At 32.5% G+C, this 25,255-nt stretch overlaps 5 protein-coding genes across 9 annotated transcripts in view; 3 read left to right on the top strand and 2 right to left on the bottom strand.

The window, feature by feature from the left end:
• The window catches only part of LOC143894538 (uncharacterized), a 56,250-nt gene extending 39,022 nt beyond the window's left edge, over positions 1 to 17,228 (bottom strand). The window contains exons 1-2 of the mRNA XM_077400894.1: positions 17,209 to 17,228; positions 16,841 to 16,892 (exon numbers count right to left, since the gene is read on the bottom strand). Of these exons, the coding sequence (XP_077257020.1) occupies positions 16,841 to 16,892; positions 17,209 to 17,213 (57 nt within the window). The 5' untranslated portion in view covers positions 17,214 to 17,228. The remainder of the gene's footprint in view (positions 1 to 16,840; positions 16,893 to 17,208) is intronic.
• Positions 3,280 to 7,780, top strand: LOC143894868 (short-chain dehydrogenase/reductase family 16C member 6-like). Of its 3 annotated transcripts, none has more exons than XM_077401542.1 (8): positions 3,280 to 3,294; positions 4,272 to 4,418; positions 4,932 to 5,086; positions 5,218 to 5,395; positions 5,596 to 5,725; positions 6,159 to 6,279; positions 6,504 to 6,629; positions 6,798 to 7,780. In XM_077401542.1, exons 2-8 carry the CDS (start codon positions 4,278 to 4,280, stop codon positions 6,865 to 6,867), a joined length of 921 nt encoding a protein of 306 aa, XP_077257668.1. In that variant the 5' UTR covers positions 3,280 to 3,294; positions 4,272 to 4,277; the 3' UTR covers positions 6,868 to 7,780. The 3 variants fall into 3 exon arrangements, with proteins under 3 accessions (XP_077257668.1, XP_077257664.1, XP_077257655.1); XM_077401538.1 differs by lacking the exon at positions 3,280 to 3,294 and adding an exon at positions 3,823 to 3,902; XM_077401529.1 differs by lacking the exon at positions 3,280 to 3,294 and adding an exon at positions 3,823 to 3,932.
• Positions 8,415 to 14,370, top strand: LOC143895271 (short-chain dehydrogenase/reductase family 16C member 6-like). Of its 2 annotated transcripts, XM_077402308.1 has the most exons (9): positions 8,415 to 8,565; positions 10,726 to 10,749; positions 10,819 to 10,962; positions 11,334 to 11,476; positions 11,897 to 12,074; positions 12,794 to 12,923; positions 13,077 to 13,203; positions 13,327 to 13,452; positions 14,089 to 14,370. In XM_077402308.1, exons 1-9 carry the CDS (start codon positions 8,563 to 8,565, stop codon positions 14,153 to 14,155), a joined length of 942 nt encoding a protein of 313 aa, XP_077258434.1. In that variant the 5' UTR covers positions 8,415 to 8,562; the 3' UTR covers positions 14,156 to 14,370. The 2 variants fall into 2 exon arrangements, with proteins under 2 accessions (XP_077258434.1, XP_077258442.1); XM_077402316.1 differs by lacking the exon at positions 10,726 to 10,749 and having other exon boundaries at positions 8,420 to 8,565.
• A 2,095-nt stretch (positions 17,229 to 19,323) lies between the features above and the next one.
• On the top strand, positions 19,324 to 22,355 carry Mettl3 (methyltransferase like 3). The gene is made up of 5 exons (XM_077400480.1): positions 19,324 to 19,423; positions 19,524 to 19,737; positions 19,821 to 20,016; positions 20,102 to 20,602; positions 20,786 to 22,355. The coding sequence occupies exons 2-5, from the start codon at positions 19,584 to 19,586 to the stop codon at positions 21,573 to 21,575; spliced, it is 1,641 nt and encodes a 546-aa protein (XP_077256606.1). The 5' UTR covers positions 19,324 to 19,423; positions 19,524 to 19,583; the 3' UTR covers positions 21,576 to 22,355.
• On the bottom strand, positions 22,028 to 25,019 carry LOC143894319 (rho guanine nucleotide exchange factor 3). 2 transcript variants are annotated; one of them, XM_077400494.1, is made up of 6 exons: positions 24,951 to 25,019; positions 24,794 to 24,875; positions 24,252 to 24,496; positions 23,817 to 24,180; positions 23,026 to 23,454; positions 22,028 to 22,938 (listed from the first exon to the last, which is right to left on the bottom strand). In XM_077400494.1, coding segments are annotated over exons 1-6 (1,557 nt in total). In that variant the 5' UTR covers positions 24,953 to 25,019; the 3' UTR covers positions 22,028 to 22,503. The 2 variants fall into 2 exon arrangements, with proteins under 2 accessions (XP_077256620.1, XP_077256613.1); XM_077400487.1 differs by having other exon boundaries at positions 24,794 to 25,002.
• Between the last annotated feature and the right edge of the window lie 236 nt (positions 25,020 to 25,255).

Below are 25,255 nucleotides of genomic sequence, written 5' to 3'. Positions count from 1 at the left end.
CGTTTGTGAATACAGTATATGTTGTTCATTAAATTTCTGCCCAATTAAATTTTACGAATTAGAATTTTATATTAAAAATAAATAATAAAAGATTAAAGCTGCGAAGTAATTAAATAAATGTTTATTTGTCGCTACAGCCGCACACACATACACATATACATAGATATTAATATAAACAGAAAAAATAAACGTATTTATTTTTATTTTTATAATAATGTTCACATTTTTTATCTTTGAGTGATTGCTATAAGAAAAATATGAAAAGATAAGAAAAACGCTTATCATTTTGTTTTAGTAATAATAAAATATATATGAAAATATACATATAATCTTCAATTAATCATTGAACAAACTTTATGTTAATAGACTTATAATTTATATATAATTTATTAATTTATATATAGGTACCTATATAAAATAAATGGTCACATACATAACAACATAAAAAATTTAAGAAATAAACAGTAGGCACGTTGATTCGCACATCTTTATCAATTAACAAATCATTATTTATTGTTATAATTGCTAAACGGCCCAGGACTTTTCTATTCAATTTAACCCTCTCTACCCACTTTCTGCAAGAGTGTCACACTTATTATTATATATATCAGACAATCTGTATATGACTACGTAACCTTGCCTTAAAGCAGGTCGCTTCGTCTAAAATAAAAATGGCTTGAAGGATAGGTATCCATTATCTCGAGTTCTAATTTATATGCACTATCTTAATACATATAAGAATGCATGCGCATTACATGCATTACATGCATTAATTTATATACAATTATCTGCACAACAACAAAAAATTTGCTAGAGAAGCAATTTATAAGAAAAAAAACGATGCATGTCATTATTGGATAATAAAAAAAATGATTGCAAAACATTTTTTTCATTGTACAATACTGGTATTGCATCACTTATGGAAACAGAGTCGTCATTACTTTAATAAAAAAAATATGTACATTATTATCAAATGTTATTTTAGTAATGTTATTTAGTTCTGTTATTTTATGCTCTGAAGAATACTTGAAGGATAAAAAAACAAATAACTTAAACCGAAATAAGTTATACTTTTATTTCGACATGAATGTAAGGAAAGCCAAGGTTCGCGCGAATCCTGACCGAAATAGTATTTTTTACAATAAATTCTTTACAGAGATTAAAAATAAGATGCTTATATATTTTTTAAATAGAATGCTTATATATTATTATAAAGACTAAAATTTATGGCCGTATTGTCGTGACGATTATAAAGATAATCAGTTAGGTCAAAAAGTCTTTACTTTTAATGATTTACTTGCGTTTTCTATATTTTTGAAGGTAATGCAATATTTTTTACCAGTACGATAAATCAAAATATCTTAATTATCATTAAACTCTAGCTCTTATTTAAAAATAAAATTAACAGTATGGCATTACTAAAAGATCTGTCTCTGTTTGCGGAAATCGGCACACATATGTGTAAATAATAAATCTTGAAATACGTTAGCGTTTAATTGTATACCTTACCAACTTAAGAATAGTAATTTATTATTTATTAATAATATAATTAATATTAACTTTTGTATTAATTACATTATATATAAATTATAGTTAATATCAAAAGACACAGCAGTGTCTTGCGCCAAGTGTAAGCGAGATTTTAAGCAAATTTTAATTATACATTATTGATTTTATGCAATACAGGTTGTACAGGACATATGACTATTATATTTTGGAATGCGGAAGTATATAAGGTGGCTTCATGATTGCTATATCAAATAAATTATAACATACAATTGACATTCAGGTATTATGAAATACATTTTTTCATGAGATGTGTTGATTAATTCATCCTACAATTGCATTGTAACAAAATAAAAGTTTACATAATAATGATATAAGTATATTTTTCTGATTCCTCCAAACGTCAGACTTATTTTTGGTTCAAATATAAACAGGATAAGGAAAAGATTCTTTATCAATTAATATTTTGGAAAGACAAACGTGTTACAAACACTCAAAGAAATTGTATTAAAAAAATTGTTATTCATTCTCTAATCGAAAGGTTAAGGTCAGTTATTCAACTTTCTTACGCACACAATTAATATTCAGCGAAACAAATCTCTTGTAAAGAAGAGCTTTATAATGCTTGTATTTAATCACATTCTCTACTTTAGAGCAGAATAAAAGTTGAACGTGTCGCTGTTAACAGGAATTATGGATAGCAATTATCAAGTAAGTAAATCAAATTTTATCTCTTTGTAACAAATATTAACGATCTATAACAGATTTAGTTTTTTATAACAGATAAAAATTATAAATGTAAAACTATCTTTTCAAAAGAGACAAAAACATAGTACTTCTTTAGAAAAGAAACCATAAGAAAACTGTTCTCACAATTACGTAATTATTCGTAAATTTACACTTTTCTTTGAAAATATTTTTACATTTAAATATATCAAATGAGTTTTCTCTCTCTCTTTCTCTTAAATTTGATTAACCTTTGGAGGATGGAAAGCCTATTTTTAAACTTTAAACTATTTATGCGCTAAAATCTCATATAAGGGTGTTTTAGGTCGCTGAGTTCCGTAATTTCGGGAAAACAAGGAAAACAAGTAAGAATGGCCAATGTGTAGTGTGTTCAAAAAAATGTACGAAGATCAAAGTTTATGTGTCGTGAGTGCGATATGCCTCTGTGTGTTGCACAAAAGGTATTTCCATATTTCTAATTTAAAATTAAATAATTTTTTTTTTTATTTACTATCATGTAAATATTTTTTATGCAATTTTTTCATTTTTATCAACCTACCGGATAAGAAGTTTATTTTCAGGCTCTATGGAGGTCGCTTATTTTTCATAGTATACTTTAACACATATGTGAAAATTATAAGTAAAAATCATAAAAAGTCATGAAAAAACTTCTAAAGGTAGTGTTCTCTAGAAGAAGTTTTAACATATAAAAGTTAAGAATTAATAATCTTCACTAGATTTTAATCAGTCTTTCTTGCTTTATACATAAATAATACATTATATAAAATACAATATATTGTTACACTTGGTACTAACTCGCGCTCCGCACACTGCCACTCATGCTCGCGTCGTGTTCACGCACTCTCGAACTCACGAAAATGAAGGACAACAACTAAGAAGAACGGAAGAAAACTACTTTCTCCAAAAAATTATGAATCAGCCCATTGGAAACGTGTCTTCGATTTAGAAACTCCATTTATACATCAAGACGACAGTCTATCAACTTCAACTCGTTGCTAAAGGCACGTTTCGTAATTTCTCCGGCTTGCTTCTAAAGTCTCAGTACGAACGTAACAATATTTTATATTACATTATACAATACATTTATGTTTTCTAATATTATTTTTTGTGCAATGTTAATATAAACAGTATTTAAAAATGTATACAAGGTGTATCTGAATGGGTGCGTATCTGTACAAACTTTGGGAATAAGTTCCAGGGATCTAAACAAGCAGAATATGTCCCATGGGGTCGAAAACATTTGCTTTTGGAGTTACGACGGTTCGAAGATTTCCTGCAATAGTTGGAGAAATTATGACGTTATATCGTGCAGAAGTTACAAACTCTGTGTTTATTTATTTCCTCGGTTTTGCCACGGACATAACAGGACACGTGCTACAGCAAATGCTCGAAATAGCCTCCGTTATAAATTCCAAGGAAGCCTGCGTACGTGTTTACTTATTTCCCCGCGACGCTTAGCATATTTTTTCTGAATTCCTCGCCAGTCAGTGCGGTGACGAGCGCGAACTTCCTTGAAGGTAAGTGAACACAGTTTGTAAGTCCTGTATGATAATTTTTCCAGTATTGCAGGAAAACTTCGTACCGTCGCGTCGTACTTAACTCCAGAAGCAAGCGTTTCCGACCCCATGTTCATGGGACATTTTCTGCTTGTAAATGTGTTTCTGGAACTTATTCTCAAAGTTTGTACAGACCATTCAGATACATCCTATATAACCATATAATTACACAAAAATTACATTGTCCCGTGTATATATTATATATACATACAGAGTGTTTATTTAAAAAGTTTCCACCTCATGGCAATATCTTCTACAGTATGCGTTGTATAAAAAAATGTTGAATATAAAAGTTGTAGAGTTTAAGTGAAGGTATTGAGATAAAAACTTTTCAAATAACACCCTATATAGAGCGTATATATACGATATATGTAACGTTTGATCAAAAAAAGATAGACATCATTTACAGATGTTCCTGTATCAACCAGTATTCGATAATTTTATAAGTTATTAATTTTTCAGGCAACCATGATAAAAATACATAATATCTTGCTCCTTTTAGCAGAGATATTTATGCTTATCTTGAAAGTTCTATATTATATTTGCAAAGGTGTATACAAATTGGTCGTGCCAAATAAGAAAAAGAGCGTAGCTGGTGAAATCGTTTTGGTACGTATAAAAATTTTAATATATGCACAATTATATTAAAAAAAAATATTATATATATATATATATATATATATATATATATGTGTGTGTGTGTGTGTGTGTGTGTGTGTGTGTGTGTGTGTGTGTGTGTGTGTGTGTGTGTGTGTGTGTGTGTGTGTGTGTGTGTGTGTGTGTGTGTGTGTGTGTGTGTGTGTGTGTGTGTGTGTGTGTGTGTAAAACTGTGACTTTTAAAAGATGTTTTGACATTATCTTGATTTTATGTGTTCTCCTTGGATAAGCAACTAAAATGCAAAGATTTGCATTTTAGATTCTGAATGTGATTCTTCATTTGACAATGACATTTATTTTCATATTCTATTAAACGGTCATTTGGTATTTCTTTTTAGCATAAACATAGGCATTACTTATTTTAAAAAATATATCTAATATCAATGTCATTTTAAACTTCAAAAATTTATGAAATGTATTTTGTAAATTGTAATTTGTAATATTTTATATTATGTATTATTGCAGGTAACAGGCGCAGGTCATGGCATCGGAAAAGAATTAGCGATTAAGTATGCATCGTTAGGAGCAACAGTAGTATGTTGGGATATTAATGAAGAAACCAACAATGAGACAATGAATGGTATTAAAAACATGGGAAAAAACTCTGTATATGCGTATCGGTAAGTTGATGGATTTCTTTTAATAAAAGGCTAGAGTGAAAAAATTACTCAAATAGAATTTACACGTGTACGAATATGTGGAAGCGCCTTATTAAATTATCAATACTGATTAAAATTTGATCGCGTTTTAGATGTGACGTAGCAGATAGGGAAGAGGTCTTTCGGGTAGCCGAGAAAGTAAAAAAAGAAGTAGGTGATGTTACTATCCTGGTCAACAATGCTGGTATAGCGTTTGTTAAATCATTCTTGAATCACAGTCACGATGAAATCAGACGAGTTATAGACGTCAATGTGACAGCGCATTATTGGGCAAGTAATGTACCTCTCTCTGAAACATACGCAAAAACTACGAGACGTAAAAAATAACCATTAATGCAATTGCTATCATTTCTTAAAACAAATATATGTATATAAGCTTGTTGCTCGTATAATTGAAATACACTGTATGATTTGGACCAATATAATTAAGCTTTTGCAAACCGCTGTTTACAAAGGGATATTACTTCCAGACATTGAAAGCATTCTTACCAAATATGATCGAAAAGAATTACGGTCATATTGTGGCACTTTCATCAGTAGCAGGACTTATTGGCGCTCCTTATGGGACGGTTTACTGTCCTACAAAATTCGCAGTCAAAGGTAATATATTTCACATTCAGCGATTATATAATATTATTAATTATACGAATAATATAATATTATATAAACGAACATAAATTATATGAATAAAAGAAAAAAATATATATTATAATTTAAACGCGCGCGCGCGCGTCCACACATTTATTCATTATATGTATATATATATATCATAATACATATACAGTATTCCAAAATTCAATACTTAAACTTAAAGGGTTAACAGAGAGATTTGTGAATAAAATTTACTTTCCTTGCCCCTCTCTGTTAACCCTCTCAGTTTAGGTATTGCATTTTGGAACGCAGTACATAATTATATTATATATAATACATATATCATGTATATATTACACATAATTTTAATAATGCCCATGCTAATATTGCAAAAATGTAAATGTAATTATAAAATACGCTTTTCTAACATATTGATTTACAGCAATAATGGAAGCTATGTCTGAAGAATTAAATGAATTAAGTAACGGAAAATCCTCTGTTAAATTCACTACTGTTTATCCGGCTCTCGTACTTACTGGACTGAGTAAAAAGCCTAAAATTAGGTAAATTTACAACAATACACTATTGTAATAAATGTCTTGCAACATCACGCACGCAGTTATAATTTTATGCACCGTCATATTGGACGGAATCAAATTTTTATTTCAATAGTATCATACCTTTTGTTAATTAGATCTTTTTATATACATCAACAATATTATTTAATTGATAAGATATTTATGGCATTTATTAATGGCAAGTGATTCAATTTTATTCACCCATATAGATTCCCACGATTAATGGGAGGACTTTTACCGCAAGACGTGGCTTCGTCAATAATTGATGCGCAAAGACGAAATTACAAAAACAAAAGCATACCTTCACATTGGCTATCCTTATCTAAGATATTAAGGTACGTAAATTATAATACACTCAAGATATATATTTTCAAATATACGACAAAATGAGCCAAAAGACAATTCACTATGAATATGTTAATAATATAAATACTGTTGTACTATGATCACTATTTCTCTCTCCTTTCTATATGTCTGTAATAAAATTATAATTTTTATTTCAGACATTTACCAGACGAAGCATTAAAATGCATACTAGACTTCTTCGATACAGGAGTTTATCCAGAAGATTAAAAATATCTGTAAAATTTATAAATTTTATGATATATTATAGTTTATTATTATATATTAGAAGGTATGTCCATTCTTTTCTTTTCTTGCTGCAGTAATTTTCTGCATAAAAATAATTATCTAAATAATAATCGTAATTAATTTATAAGTTTATATACTTAGTATAATGTTTGAAAGTTTGAAATGTAATAATTCTGATGACATAATTTAATATTGTCATCACAATTTCATAATTTAAGACATAAATTAGAAATAATTTAAGAACTAAATTTAGATTATTTAAAAAAAGCTTCTTTACATGTTAGTTTATTAAAAAATCGTCAAAGATAAACTGTAGAAAAATACGTGAAAAACTTTAAAATTACCAAATATTTTTATCTGTCTTATCTTTTCTTACCTATATAGCAAGAATACAAGGTCGGACTAATAAAAAAGTTCTGGGACTGATAAAATAAAAATTACAATACGTAACATAGAATAATATAAAAAGCTTTTTAATTTAAAAAAATATAACATTTTAATTTAAATATATTCTCTTTATACATCCATGATTTGTACGTTGGTTTATACGTCGCTTGTGTAGATCCTGGAATGCTTGAATAAATATGCCGAAAAAAAGGCTGTTAAATTTGATTGCTTTATGAAGATTAAATTCCTTTGAATATGTTGATGTCGAAATGTATTCCCTAGGATCGTTTCGGTAAGCAACCTAGCAACAACATCGCTGAGGAATATATTAAAAATTAAGAAAGCGTTTACTTTTTATTCTACGTTATGTTGTAATTATTGTAATTTTCATTTTAAAAATATTGAATAAAAATTTATTGTACAAAGCTTTGTTCCCGAAAAAATTATTATTATGTACTTATAAAAGTATTATTGTATCAAATATAATATATATGCGCATTTCTTTTTCTTTATTATTATTTATTATTATATCAACCTTGAATTTTAATAAATACTTTTAATTCATTTCACTATTTCTCATTTTTTTTATTTAAGCTTTCACTTACGACATTTTGAATAAAATTTTTCGTGAAATTTGTTTAAAATTGAGATCTTCAGTCACAAAATATGTTACAGCATATGTAATATGTCTTGCATTTTTGCTATTCATTGCAAGGTAATTGGAATAGAAAATACATAGAAAATCAAAATCAATATCTTTAAACTTCATAAGTTGCTATGCTCTGAACATTCGATTTCAATCAGAAATTCAAATTCGAAAGAACAGAAGACCCAAATAATTCTCTGATTTATAAAAGCACGTTATAGAGACTTAATAAATACAATTTTGAGATTAAATTTAAGATTTCACAAGGCCCAAAATTTAATTCTAGATATCCGCCAGAATACATTTTAGCACAAGTAACTCTTACTTTTATTTAGAAATACATCAATTATTTAGAAATACTGATCTACCGACTGAAGAAGAGAAATAAGATGTACATATTTGAAATGTAATAAACGTACTATAAAGGACAGCCGTTAACCAGCCGATCGATCGGCGTGAATGTTTGTAATCAGACAGGTATATAGTCGACGTGTTCGTAAGCGTGTTCGTCAGTTCTCGCTTTCGTTGGTGCGAGGAAACATGTCCTACTTATAATACAGTTTCATACGCAACAGTGTAGAAAAGCACAGTTAAAGTGATTATAAAAGTCTCAAACATTAGCTCGGACAATTTTTCTTCGTACAATGGTCAGTCTTACACTCACATTTCCAGAAATATATTTATACATTTATATATTTAAAAAGTGAGACAATCATTGGAAAGTCGTTAAGTCGGAAAGTGAAATCAAACAGCTATTATTTCTTGGAGTGTTATAATGAGAGAATGGATAAAATAAAATGCATTAACACTATATATCGAAGAAGATATTTGTTATTTCTTTTTTAGATTTGTAGTAATATCGGGGTATTACTCTAAATTGATTATTAATTTAATTATATATAATTGTATTATTCTAGCTTTAGGTTAAGATTGCGTTTCAAGGCCAATAGTGGCGATAGTATAACCGTGCGTGACTTGCTAAGGCGAAGAAATATGTACATAAATTCACGTGAATAATATTATTATTAGGTATAAAAGAGATCCAGTCCAACCGTATAAGGATTATATATTTCTGTCTACTTGTATTATTCACATATCGGTCAAGTCTACTTATATCTGTTATTTCTGTTAATATATCTAAAAAAAGTAGTATAAAATATAATAATATACACAAACTTGTAAAAATAAATATTATAAAAAAGAACCAACAGTTTAGCTAATTTTATAGCTTGCAATTAAGTAATATAAATTTGTTTTCGAAATAACGATTATCTGAACTTGCTCAGTTATCAAGGTACTTTTGAAAATTATTACATTTTTTATAACATTACATTTAGCAATAACTATATATTGTGCCTTCGAAGAATTCCGGATAAATATCACTCATGGAAATGATTGCTCGTGCTGATAATATCTGAACGTATATGCCATTGAATCATGCGACCAACCTACTTTACATTTCTTCTTATGTTTATTTATTTCTCTACAAGGTTCGTGTATATTTTTTTATTGTATATTATTCTACCAGGGGGAATAATACTATGTTTTTCTTTTATAATGTTGCTTACTTTATTACATTCTTTCATCAATTTATTATAAAACAAAAACTATTTATTTTCAGCAACTTCCTATAATTATCAACTTGTCCATATTTAAAATATAAAGTGTTTGTATATTCATATGTTTGTATATTTAAAATACAAAAATATTGGAAAACCTCGTACCGAAAATTATAAAATACAAAAATTATATTTTTTATGATTTGCAAATACAAAAGAACTGGATTTTATATTTTAAATATTAATATATTATAAAATTAACATAAGAAAGAAATATTGCTAAACTCCACTTAAATTTTACGTTAAGTTTTCTTTGCTGTTCCTGCAAATAGCTGTTAGAAAGAAAATCGATTTCACGTTATGTATCATGTTACTTATGCGTCACGTCAATCTATTTGTACTTATACTAGGTATGAATGCTAATATAAACGACTATTAATATAATATTCTCTAAAAATTTTTTCAGTTAAACGAAAAAGTATTCTATCCGCATTTTAAAGCCAAAAGTTGCAAAATAAACAATATAGATGAACTCGACCGATCTGTGAATACCACAAATAGATAGAAATATGCCTTATACGGTCGGGCTAGATTTTTTGTACCCTATAATATTATTCGCATGAATAATTTATGTGCCTTTCTTCGCCTTAGCAAACCACGCGCCGTTACTATCTGTCTTGAAACAAAATCTTAAACTAAAACTAAAAAATAATACAATTACATAATTAAATTGATAATCAATTTAATAATACTAACACAAATTTTTAGAATATAAAAGATATATAAGTATGAAAAATATAGAATATAGAATATGTTGCGAAAAATAAGAATCAGTTTTGTAAAATAAATGTTACTACGTTAACACACGTTTAAAACTATATTTTAAGAATTTAACGTACATATCGACACAATGTACCTCACACAATGTATCAATAACACATCTGAACCGCTGAGGTCATCTGTTAAGTATTGACACACCAAATTCTTAAAATATTTGTTATCATCAATATCACGTATTCTTGATACACTTAACAACGCGTAGAATTTTACTTTTTTCACTTACAAATAACAAAATTATATATTCCAAATCAAATATATTCCGAAACATATCAGCTTTCTTCAAGACAATGTGAAATATTTTGTCCTTTCAATGAGTCTTCTTTCACTTTTTAAAATTCACCGCTTTAATTTTAATTTATTTATTATCTGTAAGTATGTGTATGATTAGTTTATTGCTTTTCCCCGTAGCGCTTACAAGGCCTTTTATTTTCTGTAAGTATATGTTAAGTAGTTAATACTCTCTCGCGCGATATTCATATAAAAAAATTAATAACTTTTCAGTTTATGATGGGTATAATCGCGATCGTACACCTTTATCTATACATGTTATGGCTTACGTTGCAAATTTTTTACTACATATGCCAAAGCGTATACCACTCAATCTTCGGATTACATGAAAAGGAAGTAGCTGGTGAGATTGTTTTGGTACGTATTAAATTTTTTTAATTTAAAAAAATTAAAAAAATTAAATATATATATTTCAGTAAAAAGATTGTTTATCTATTTATATATTTATCGTAATTATATACACACACGTATATATTTATATGTGAAACAATGAGAAATAATGGAAAACTTTTGATTTCAATTAGTAACAAACATGTGTTAATTAAGATAAATATATAATGTTTATTTAATGTTAAGACAATGTTAAAATATAATGTAATATTAAAGATTAATCTTTGATGATATATTAAATAATGATATAATAATACACTTTACGACGGCCGAATAAGTTTTCACAATAACAATGTGTTTTTATCGGTTTTTATATTATATTTCTTTACATTTACAAGATAACAGGTGCAGGTCACGGTATAGGAAAGGAGTTGGCGATTCAATATGCGTCTTTGGGCGCGAAAGTGGTATGCTTAGATGTGAATAAACATACAAACGAGGAAACGGCCAACCAAATTGGAAAAAATGCATGCGCTTATCAGTATGTTACTCTTATATTAGTTTCTTAATTGTATCGACCACAGGAATTTTAATTATTACTTTGACATACAACGGTCAAAGTTTCTTTTATTTAGCAAAAAGTAGATAAATTCGTTCTATTGCACAAATATTCCAATTATTATTAAAATTCTTCTGTCTTGGCAACGCAAAGGTCACATCGTAAATTGTTCTACGTCTCTCTTTCTTTTTCTCTTATTACTATAGTAATATATGGGTATATATATTCTTTAAATTTCTTGGCGTGGAAACTAGGCCGAAAGAGTGAGATCTCACTCCAAAAAGAGTAAAATCTCACTCTTTCAGCCGGGTTTCCACTCCAAGAAATTTAGAGAGTAAGAAATGTCATTATAATATTTATAGTACGATAATCGACCTTAATTAAAATTTTACCATTTTATAGATGTGATGTAACTAAAAGAGAAGAGATTTTTGCACTAGCTAAAAAAGTGAAGAAAGAAGTCGGCGATGTCACAATTTTAGTTAACAATGCTGGTATAATGCCATGTCGTGCTTTTCTAGATTATACAGCCGATGAAATCGAACAAATCTTCAACATTAATGTGCTAGCCCACTTTTGGGTAAGTTAAAATCGACTGTTATATAAATATTAAGTTGCCTTTCTGCTCTTGTAAATAAATAGTGCTATTTTAATTGTTTTATATTTCTGTGGAATAATTATTTGATAATTAAAATTTTTTAATAATTAGAAATTATTACGAATATAGAAAACGGGCTAACTAAGAACCAGGCGCGGTAAATAATGCGCAAAAGTTTTATTTTTATTTCTATTTTGCATATCTTCCAACCTTGACTGCGCGCCGACTATAAATTTGTCAGACTTGAAACACAGCTCCGGTCCATTTATAGCATCAAAAATTAAATCGAATCGATTTAATTAGGTGTTGGGGGGAGGGGGGGATTTTACTACTCCAACTGGAGCTATATGTTTTAAGTCCGACAAATTTAGTCGGCGCGCAGTCAAGATTGGAAGATATATGTAAAATAGTAATAAAAATGAAACTTTTGCGCATTATTTACCGCGCCTGATTCTTAGTTAGCCCGTTTTCTATATTCGTGCGGATTTCCATTGGAATTCTTCGAATTGTAGAATTTATTATTTTTTAAAGAATTTACCTTATTATCTATCAATGCTATTAAAATAAAATGTGCAAAATGATCAGTGATTAAACTCTGACTTTTTTTCACAATGACATCACCTTGACTTTTTGTTCTCCTTGGGCTGTTACGCGCATATAATATTACGCGCTCTCACAAACTATTACGCGATTTTTTTCAGATGTTGCAGGCATTTTTACCAATTATGATAGAAAAAAATTATGGTCACGTCGTTGCACTCTCATCAATAGCAGGCATCGCAGGATTTCCCAACTTAATTCCTTATTCCGCTTCAAAGCATGCAGTCCGAGGTAAACTTGTGTCTTGTGTCATCTTAAAGATCCTGTTTATACTCGATTCTTTATATGTGTGTGTATAATGTATACTCCAGAATTTACTAGAAGTAATTGATTTAACTTTATAATATTCAAGTGGTTCAATTTTATGTAGATTCTACTTTTCAGGTTTAATGGATGCCATTGATAATGAATTACGAGTAACGAATAAGGAAAAATCCCAAATTAATTTCACTACCATCTATCCTTACATGGAGGATACGGGACTTTGCAAAAAGCCAAAAATAAATAAAATGTAGGTTTATAGTGAAATTAATATAATAATACAAACAGATAAATGCAATCACACACGCAAATATGATGATAAACTCGATTATTAAGACTGATACTCAACATTTCTATTTAATCTTGTTCCTAGGTTAAAAGCATTCTTACTACTAAGTTCAACGAAAGATACAGCTGCACAAATAATTAAAGCGCAACGACAAAATATAAGAAGAAAATCTATCCCATCATTTTGGTTATCTCTCGTGGCACTTGTTAGGTAACTTAATGATATATATCATTTAAATTATTTCATATATATACTATCTATAAAATAATTTTCAAAATTAATAAATAGATAAAGATAGCACAGAGCCACAATAAGATCTAAAGTGTCTTAACCTTTAATTAAGATAAATAGTTGACAAATTTAAGAAACGTTTCGGCCTGACATTAGACCAAATCCTCGATGCAATAAATTAAATTAATTACACGAATAAACAAAACTTAAAGTTGCAGAACAAGCATGCATTATCGTATAATTTTTGCATAAACTAAAATAAAATTTTATTTCAGCTTTATACGTCTCGACATTCGTTATACATTTCTTCTTGATTTATTACTTTTAAAACATATGCGTTTCCGACCAAAAATAATGCTTGTTCTGCGACTAAAGTTTTATTTATCGATGTAATTAGTTTAATTTATTGCATTGCTGAAGATAGCCTAATGTCAGGGCAAAACGTTTCTTAAGTTTGTCAATTATTTGACTTAATTGAAAATTACGACACTAACAATAAGATCTTGTTACGGCTCTTTGCCCTTTCTATTTATTTATCGATTGTATATTATTTTACATTAGTATACAAGTATAGATAAGTAAATATAATATAATATAATATATTTTTAATTTCAGGCTTTTGCCCGAAAACGCCCAAATTAGTGTAACAGATTTCATCGACTCCGGCATCGAACCAAGCTAACTTTAGTACATATAAGAATCTTACAGTTGCATTTCATCAAAATTTCGAAGACTTATGAAACAACTTTGCGAAATACGAAATACTTGAGATTATGTGATAAGTTTTCTTTCACTCGTATTATTAATGTTAATGTAAATGTTAATATATTAAAATGTTTTATAGCATATATATATAAAATGTTGCAGAGTTTACATAAATAAAATATAATATATAATTCTGATTTAGTTAAAAACAATGAAATAAAAAATTAATTATTTTTAATCTAATTAGTAATAAAGACTCTTTTAATCGACCCTAATGGCAATGATTATAAATCGCTGCAACTATTACTTACAATCGTCATAAAAAAACGTCATGCATTTTTGACCATGGATATATAGATATCACAATCACAGACGCGCGCTATTTAGCTTTAATTTAATATTATTTCACTGTTATATATACACTATTAACCCCTTAAAATTCCTTTATACATATCTATATATAAATTAAAATTTTTAATTTTTAATTTAAAATCTTTAAATGTTCTCTGATATATGTGTGACTTGTTTTTATCTGATTACATCCGATATAGAAACAGATCAACCTATAGAGGCCCACCACCACCCCCGCCGATTCCGATCGGCGGTCCTCTTTTCTTTACAATGTTTTTTTTTTTACATTTTTATCAAATATTTTATTTCTCTTACAATTTATTTCACAACATACACAACATTATAAAAAAATTACATTATAAAATTGACAATATAATATACAATAAAATTAACTATATTTATTTTTTTTTTAACATAAAATTGCATATATACAACATTCGGTATGCGTACAAAAACACGAAACTCTCACAATATAAAACATGTGGCTATGTAACATTTCTTAATTACAGAATAATAAGTCCAAAATTTATTTTACTTTGTTTTTAATTTACGTAAGCAATCATGACCAAAAAGATCGTTAATAAATTGATAACTTATGTTACTCGATCAAGGAGAATATTAATTATTGTCATACTATATATTTTGCGAAAAAGGAAATGAGCAATATGCAAAAAAAATAGATAAAGTTTCAATGTAAGACAATGGTCAAGCTCTGAAAAATATACAACGAATGAAACGAGCCCAAGCCACTTCCGATATATGTAATTTTTTATATCCGTTGCAATGCGCGCGCGAGTCCCCTATAATTATTATTTCTTTCGCGATAATAAATGTTATTTGACAAATGTTAAACGTTTCGCGATATCATTGCCTATACGATTTTAATTATCTATATAATATCGAGCAAACAGAACGAAATAATTGATCGCGTATTTGAATTCTAATTTCCGTTTCACTTCCGACGACGAGACAAACTTGAAAAAATCACGAGCAAAAACCGTGTTATCGCCGGGTTCAATGGAGGATAACTGGCCCTATGATTTCACCAGATCAAGATCTCTCCGCCGAGTGGCACGCCGGGTAATATCCGATACAGAGAAGAACGATCTACGTATACAGTGGAGAGCGAGCTGTATACTCTGCTTCTGTCGTGTTCCGCGGGATCGTAATCCGCGAAGGAAAGTTAAATAACCCGTTTGAACACCAAAGACCCCGCTGCAAAAGGAAACGAATCTCGGATCTTCCATGCACACTGCTCCCGATAGCGGTCATTTCGGCAATGAGTTAACGACTATCACCTCTTGCCAAACATTTGCATAATGCAAATATTATGCAACTCCCGAATATTTTCACGATAATTTGATCAATATTCATCAAAATTTCTTACAAGATCAAAATTCGAGCGCGAAAATATATATTCTTCCGTTATTAAGAAATTATACATTTTTTTATTACAAAAAACATGGATAGGACAATTCCTATCGAAGAGCTGTTACAAATAATTATATTTAGGAATAAAATACATATGTCTATATTGATAGTTACGTGCGAGTACAAAAGTTCTCGGGTACCGACTCTTCGAGATGAATCGAACCGATAACAGTGAGATTTCAATTAATTTCATAGTTCAATATTTAATGACAGACATAAAACTCGTGTTTTTAACTTTTTGTGATATTTAATATATTGTAATCAAGTGTAATTAAGTAGAATTATCTAAATATTGAGTGTAACATTTAAATAATTAGAACTGTCAAAATCTTACTGATATCAGAGGGTACCCAATCGATTCGTCTCGAATTTATTAAGTGCGCCCGCACGTTTTTAATTATACGTTCGTCACAATGGCAATTGTTTGTTTCAATAAATATAAATCTTTTTGTCATAAAATTTTAGCAACTGAATAAGTTATATAAAAATTTCTTACGTAATATATCATACATTGCATATGTATATATATTATTTTACTATATTGAGAACAACTTAAAGATATATTAAGTAACTTAAAAGATTAAAAAATTAATTAAGATTTTGGAATGTCCAGTGCCTGAAAAAGTTTCTTAAAAAAAAACTAAAGGTTAAATAAAAAATATATATCCATTTGTAACTACTTTTTTCTTAAAAAAGTCATATAAAACGACCAAACTTAAGCTTTTAATTTCTTTAGTATAATTCAAATTTGTCTATAAACAGTAACCTATCCATGTTCAATCTGCTAAATTTTTTAGCGTCAAAGTAACATTAATATTAATTAATGGAAGAACATTTAACCTACGCTTATTTCCCTACGCTTCCCTACGCTAAAACTCACCGACACCGATGCGCAGCAGCGGAGCTGTATCTGCAACGTCGCTACGATGATTCTGCAACAATCAAACATATAATTCCAGATTAGAGCAGGGAAGAAAAGAGACAGTCTGTACTTCGAAAAATAATTACCGAACGTAAAACACGGAATTCTATATTTTATTTCGTTAAATCAATTTAATAAAAATATAACGTTTAATTTCTTAAAAAAATACTCTATTTATTGAAGACAAGAATTTTAAACAGAATTTTAAAAATTAAACTCTTTTTTATAATTTCTACTCTCTGGCTGACTTTTTACTATTCGATTGAAAAACCGATTGGTTAAACTATCCGCGAAAGACACAATATGTATAAATCAATTATATTTACCGCATGTTGTTCCGCCGGCGCCTGATGCCTCTCCCAGGCCTTCACTTCCTCTCACGCTGCTCGGGGTGTCCCTCGTGTTCCCTCGATGCGAAGCTGATGCTCCTTCCTGCGTGGATATTTTCTGTAACGTAAAAATAAACAAATCGATTAAATAATTGTCACGCGCATCGAACATCTTCATCGTTATTCCGATTAATGTTTTCCTAAATTACTTCTTCGAAAAAAGTCTCTACGTTAAAATCAACTTGAATCAAATTTTTCGATTTATTTCTTTTTACTAATTTATATTTCGAAACACGGTTTAATGTAGCAACTAAATAAAAACAAACGAAAAAAAAGATTCTATAATATCTTTAGAAAAGATAAAAAATAACACTTACCAGAAGTGTTAGTACGCCGATGCCCGATGCCTCTCCTAGGCCTCCACCTCCACCTCCTCTCATCAGGCTGCTCGAGATGTCCATCGTGTTCCCTCGATGCGATCCGAAGCTGATGGTCCTTCCAGCGTGGATATTTTCTGTAACATAAAATTAAACAAATCGATTAAATAATTGTCACGCGCATCGAACATCTTCATCGTTATTCCGATTAATGTTTTCTTAAATTACTTCTCCGAAAAAGATCTCTACGTTAGAATCAACTTGAATCAAATTTTTCAAATTATTTCTTTTTACTAATTTATATTTCGAAACACGGTATAATGTAGCAACTAAATAAGGATAAACGAGAGAAAAGAGGGATTCTATAAACGATTCGATTCACTCGCGAATATCACAGCGAAACTGCAAAGCAAGTCGTTCGTACATACCTCCGCCTCGTCGCCGACGTCTCGAGTGAGCGCGTCGCGCGACACGTTCATTCCGATAATAACACCTCATACACTCGTAAATTGTTTTATACACACGGCACGCGGCACACGGCGCCCGGTAGCGCGTATTCCCGCGGCCCGCGAAACCAGGAAGCAGGAATGCCAATCGCCGAAACGAGCGCGTTCTGCGCGTTTCGAAAACAGCACGAAGCACGGTGACGGGCGCGGAGCATGGAACACTTCCCACCCGTGCGAAATTCCTCGAAAGAACGATAGTTGAGTGACTTACGCGGATAACAGTAACTCCGAGCGTTGACGGGAGCACAAGTGGCGGAGTCCGCTCATTGTCAGAAACAACGCCGAAAGCACGCCAATTTTCAAGATCGCCATTTCCAACTACAACGGTCGCCGCAGGTCGCCGGTTCGCCGGTCGCGTTGCTAGTACGGAGTACGGACTGCGCAGTGCGCAACTGCGCGCCGCGCGGACGTCGAGCCGCCGCGCCGGCGCCGCGGAGGCGCGGAGCGGCGGAACGTGATTGGCCAGATCCGGGGGCTCGACTCACGAGCCAATCACGTTCGATGCGTATGAACGTCGAGAGTGCGAATCGTGACAATTCCATTTTTTATTAAAGAACAGGCACGTACGTCGTCGTAAATGTTTAAAATTTACTTGCACATGTGCTTCTTTATTCCTCATAACCTCTACTTTACAGAAAATTTACGTTGAATCGTATCGTTTTTTTATTTTTAAAGTTTCTTCGCGATCGTTCTCGCGCGGTAATCGCGCATACCATAAAAAAAAACATTGAGCCGTCGGCGTCGCCAAGATACTTAAAAATTATAAAACATTCTCTGTTGCTTATTTTCCAAATACATTATTTGTTTTGCTTACAAAATTTTCTATAAACGAGTCTATGGCTTCGTATTTCGTGCTCTTACTTGCAGATTTATTAGCAAGAAAACGAAAGAATTAACGTTGTCAATTCGATCGCGGCGCTTTAAAATAGAATCATTGCTACGGAAATTTTTTCTGAAACCTAATACACTTTACAGTACGTTACAAATTCACAGCATCCTATTCAGCCCCTTATTATTAAAAATAATTTTTTGTTGATTAAACGAAACAGCACAAGATTTTTTCGCATGAAGATGGATTATTTGAAGAGCGTGTAAACAGCATTATTATATAATTCAATCTAAATTTTGATTAAATGAAAGGGAAGAGGGGCTAGCTAGGCAGACGTCTCGAGTCCGTACTTTGACACTCCGTATAGGAATCGTAGGGATATGTGTTGCTACCGACTGAGCAGTTGCAACACTAGACGTACTGGAGTCTATTGAGAATGTCACGCACGTATCACGTATACGAGTATTCCTACATACACAAATATTTGTGACGTTTAAGAGGTTAATTAATAAAAGTTGCAATAAAATAAGTAATACGATATTGAATTAACCGATAATAGGTTAGAAAATAACTAAAAGCTGTGCCCCATCTGATCCGCAGTCGCTTTTTTCTCTCACACATCGGAAGGAAGTATGTTTTTGCGTACAGTCTACCCGAGCCATGTCGGATGCCTTTGAGGAAATACAAGCGATCAAGATAAAGAGAAACAGCTATCGTGAGAAATTACAGAAGAGGAAACGCGAGAGGCATGAATTGTACACGCTCACTTCTACGCCGGTTTCATCCGCCCTGACGGCGGAGTCGGCGTGTCCTGGTAACGAGCATACTATTGTGATCACATTACCGTTAACGTTTGTAATGTGCGACGAGAAAGAATTTGTCTCGAACCTGTTACAGATTCCAATGCATCTTCACGCTCGGATCATAGTGAATATGAGAGAGATGTACTTTGCATCTTGCACGAGTCCCTGCCTAGTCTACCGATAACATCTGCAGACTTGATAGACCAGCTGCGTAAGAATCTCAATGCCGACGTATCCTCTTCGGACATCCATAAGATTCTGGAAAAGCTGGCTGCGCAAGATATAATTAAGTTAGTAAAGAATCGTTACGTTCTATATACTATTCTGTTGGTATGCGATATTTAATGTAAGAAAATACTTTATGTACATCTCTAGAATCAAAGAAGTCACGGAGAATGGAGTGTTTGGATATACAGTGTTGTCGGTGACGGAGTCTCAATCGTCGTGTCAGTCCCAGTCTGATGACACGGAGAATGCGGAGAGCATAGAAATGTCCGAATTAAATGATCACGTGTCTCCAGAGAAACAGGCAAAAGTGGACAAAAAGAATACCGAGGACATTATGTCTCTGATTTCAATGCCGACTATCAGAGAAAAGGAGAGCAAGAAGGTTGGCGAACAGATTCTAGACTTACTGTCGAAACAGACTTCCAAGGAGAAGTCGCTGGCGGAACGATTTCGTTCTCAGGGAGGTGCTCAAGTCATGGAGTTCTGTCCACATGGTACGAAAGTAGACTGTATGAAATTGAACGGCGGTCCGGGATTCGCGGAGAAATGTAAAAAGCTGCATTTTAAGAAGATCATACAAAGTCACACGGACGAATCTTTGGGGGACTGTAGTTTTCTCAATACCTGCTTCCACATGGACACGTGCAAGTAAGTGAAAAATACTACCGTTTATCAATGTACGATCAAATGCATTTTCCCAGTACGGATAATTGTAACTCGACATTGATCCGTAGATGGTATAGATCTAAATAAATCACACGTAGCTTGGCTATTTCTATTTTTAAGCCAAAAAAGACCTAGAACTAAAGATATCTATTTTTTTTCTCACAGATATGTTCACTATGAAGTAGACGGTCCTACAGCACAACCGAAAGAGATCAACGATTCCGATAGTCCGAGCAATACCGCGTCCAACAAGACGTTGAACTTAGATAGCAAAAACGGCAGCAGCAGCGGTAGCAACGTAGGTAGCGAATTGACTCTGTATCCGCCGCAGTGGATCCAGTGCGACTTGCGTTACCTCGACATGACTGTTCTCGGCAAGTTTGCCGTGATCATGGCCGACCCACCGTGGGACATTCATATGGAATTACCGTACGGTACCATGTCGGACGATGAAATGAGGCAATTGGGCATCCCTGCCCTCCAGGATGAAGGACTCTTGTTTCTCTGGGTGACCGGAAGAGCTATGGAGCTGGGGAGGGAATGTCTGCAGCTATGGGGCTACGAGAGGGTCGACGAGATCATTTGGGTGAAAACTAATCAGCTGCAAAGGATAATACGTACCGGTAGGACGGGCCATTGGCTGAACCACGGCAAGGAACATTGTTTGGTCGGCATGAAGGGCAATCCTCGCATCAATCGAGGATTGGACAGTGACGTGATCGTCGCCGAGGTTCGTGCCACTAGCCACAAACCTGACGAGATCTATGGCATCATCGAGCGCATGAGCCCCGGCACCAGAAAGATCGAATTGTTCGGTCGGCCGCATAATGTACAGCCCAACTGGATTACGCTGGGCAACCAAGTGGATGGTGTTCATCTGATTGATCCGCAACTTATTAAAGCCTTCAAGAAACGTTATCCCGACGGAAACTCGATGAAGCCTACTAAATCATAAGATTATCCTTGTCTAATAAAGGATTGAATAGAGAATAATGATTGAATTTTCGAAGAATTTAAAAGGTAAATCTCATTATATTGAAAAAATTTCGATTGTTTTTTTTTTTAAAAAAGGTTACGTCTCGCCTATTCACAATATACCGAATTTAATAGACCAACTTTCAGACATCATTGTTACATTATCAAGTACAATGTTTGAATTTCAACTAAATAATCGTTACCTTTTCTTTATTTTTCAAAAATTTTATAAATTGTGTTAACAAAATCTTCCTAAATAGGTGTGACGTCTATCGATATAAATTAAAGCCACTTCATATTTTATTAGTTTATTGCAAAAAATGTCTATATATATAAATTCCATTTACAATTTAAATATATACTAATACAAAATGAACGCATATAACTATTGATATAAAAGACTGACTTCCCGTGAATATTTTGAGAGATAGATGATAACATTTGTACATATATATTACATTATTTTTAGGCCATGCTTTTTCCAGCATGTATGTATACACACACGTGTAAGTTGCTCTTAATAAAATTAATTATCGGAGAATATCAATGCGGATGAAATTCTTGGAGAGCTAAGATCAACTTTTATGATATATAAATCAATAAATTTTAGCACGAGGTCATTGCAGACCTCGTAAATGTAATGTGTTAACTGCTTCATTTAAATATAAACATAAATAAATCGAATCTTTCTAAATTTATATCTCTGTTATGTTGGAATGTGTAATATATTATTATTCTGAAAACTTTTAGTTATTGACAATTTTTCATTATAAAACAAGTCTCGTGAAGAAAGATTGCAAACATAGATAAGAATAATTTTCGTTATATTAATTTGAGATTTTTGTACTAAGATACCAACAAGAATGCTTCTTACTGAAGGGATAAAAGCTCGTGAATAAAAGCTTCTACTATATAAATCCAATACTGTTGCGTTTTTGCTTAAGCAGACTCTTCCTTATGGAAAAGGAAAATAGATTATCGTTCATACTGCTTGTGGAAGTTCTCCTGGATATCGATGTCCTCGTGACGCAATTATTTGACACTGATAACTTTGTGTTGTCCAACAAGTTTTCCTTGTCGTCGGTATTAAATACTTTATCTGGAATGCATCTAGAGTGTATTTTGTTGAACGAATCAGCCCAGTGTCTTTTTTTGTGCCCGTCTTCCATTATGAAAGAAAATTCTCCAATCTTGAAGCAGATTTCTCCGGTATTTTTATCTTCTACTTGCACATACATCTGTTCCTTGGGTATGACGGGAAAAAGTAGATTGTACTTTTTACTAATGCGTCGTGTAGGACGAGTTATCGCGAAACAAGTGTCGAAAAGAAAGCAATGATATTTCTGCAAAGATATTAATTCGGGTTAAAGAATCTATTTAAATAAAATCTAGACGTGTTATCTTCTATAAGAATGTGATATGAAACTTACTATTCCACGTGTATCCTTAAGTTGACCCTCCGTAATCAACTCTGTGGCGTTAGCGATGAATTTTTCAGGATCGTGCTCGATTTTCGCGTTTATTTTTGATTGAGCAAGCTTGCACTCGGCGTCGCCCATAATGTGATCGATATCCTTCAGCAAATCGGACAGCACGTTGCTCGCCTCTTTCAACGGTAAATGATCCGCATCGGTAGCAGGCGTGTATTTTAAAATCTCTTTCACTAATAGAGGATACTTGACGATTCTTGAGCGTGGCACGTCTAGGTAAGTCCACAGGTCAATGGAATGTGGCGATTCTAGCCGCTTTTTAAGAAACGACTGGAATCTCTTGTTGGTAAATCTTTTTTCCTCCAATAAATGCCTCGCCCAAACCAATGTTCTACATCTCTCCAGATATGGTTTCTTTAACGTAGACAGCTGTAAAAACAATGAAATTAAGGTAGTTGTATCGCGACAGTATTAGTAAAAAATAATGGTCACACTGCAATACGACAATGTACGGAAAACTCTACTTATCTGTGTAAAACTTTTGACCGAGCTTGTACTGTTTTTACTGTTTTCACTCGCTCCCTCATCTCGCATACAGATTTTTAAATTGGTAATCTATGTAAGCTAATCTATGTAAGCTAAGAGTAGGAGACCCTGACAGAAATCCCGAGCCTTTTTAGTTAGGGATTGTGCAATTGTGCACCTATCCAGGATGTGGAGCAAACGTTGATCGATGACGCACAATGAATGACAATGAAATATATCAATAAAAAAAAAGAAAATTAACTGACCCAATTTAATAGCGTTGGTCCCACGGCCTTTGTGAACCCACATCTATCCCGTAACTTGAACAATTCGTCCCTCAAGTGACTGTGTATCTCGATGAGATTTATGAGATCGCCAAAGAGTGTGGACGATTCTTCGGAGTTAAAGATTTCGGTGGTTGACATTGGTTCGTAATAGAAGTCTCTCAGCATATAGAGCTCATTCAGTAGCACATTTTCGCCGCAGTACAACTCGTAAATAGCTTCTTGCCGCCTGATATCACTTCGACTTAATACACCGTTCAAGCGTTCCTTGCCGTGTAGCTGCGCGATGTCTGATATCCAACTCCTGATTGCCAAACTGTTACAGCTCTCGGAAGCGTTATTCAATCTGAAATTAGGACACGGTTTATTCTAAGAGAATTTTCCTCTTAAGTCGAGACATGCCTTTAAGCGATTTACTTTTTGCGTAACGTCCTCGTGCCCGCCTCGTCCTCGACGATAGACAGATCCGAGGAGTTCGGCTGAATCGTGAAGGATCTGTGCAGAGCGTTCCCCGATTTGTTCGCCGCAGTAGAAGAGGAAAATATGCTACTGGCGACCTCCGTGATTCTGCGACGCTTCTTCTTCTTGCTTGTGTCGGAGTCCATAGATATGTCCATCGAGCTGACGCTTATCGCGTCGCTCTTCAGCCGTTTCCTCGGTCTCTGTAGCAAAATATCTTGACGTTTAGACGTCGGGAGTCAATGTCAGCGACAAGAGCAATATCCCGTCTCGTCTCGCCGTCGTCTAACAATGCATGTAACGGTAATAAATATCGGTGCCGCAACGTGTACGTGACACCGGTGTCGTTCTAATCGCGACGACTGAAAAATTGAAGGAGGAAACACGCGGTCCGCGTTGACATTGATGACATTGATATTCGAATGTCGGTTACAAGTCAGCCGGTCGCTCCAGACATCGCCTCGTAAAATACCGAGCATACATAAATTCGGCATACTTACCAGCCAGAATCTTTTTCGTGGCTCCTGGAACGTTTCCTTGATCGTCGTGTTACACTCATCGCCCATCGCTATCTCGAATTGCCTAGAAAAAAAAAGATAAAAATCGAAATTCCACGAAACAGTCCGACTCGTCGATTCATACGCTGATACGGTATACATTTAATTTCACGGGCTCGCCGCGAGCGGTTGTAGCGGCTTCATTCTACACACGCTACACCTCACTCTTCTACACCTACATCTTTTACTTTTACACTAATTTGTACGGCTTTGTTATCGAAAATCAATATTATAAAATTAATAAGATGTTATTTTATAATTTATAAAAATCAATATTTTAGAAAATTAATATTATCGTGGGACATATTTATTTTATAGTTAATTACAACAAATTTTTATAATCTTTCACGCTAGATGCAAAGAACATTTTAGATTCACTCGCTAAACTTTGTACATATACCTATA

Source organism: Temnothorax americanus, unplaced genomic scaffold (assembly GCF_048541705.1).
Source record: "Temnothorax americanus isolate GAGA-0224 unplaced genomic scaffold, ASM4854170v1 Scaffold1, whole genome shotgun sequence".
In the NCBI taxonomy this organism is placed as follows: Eukaryota; Metazoa; Arthropoda; class Insecta; order Hymenoptera; family Formicidae; genus Temnothorax; species Temnothorax americanus.
The sequence above is the reverse complement of the archived record's forward strand: the minus strand, read 5'-3'. Positions and strand labels throughout refer to the sequence as shown.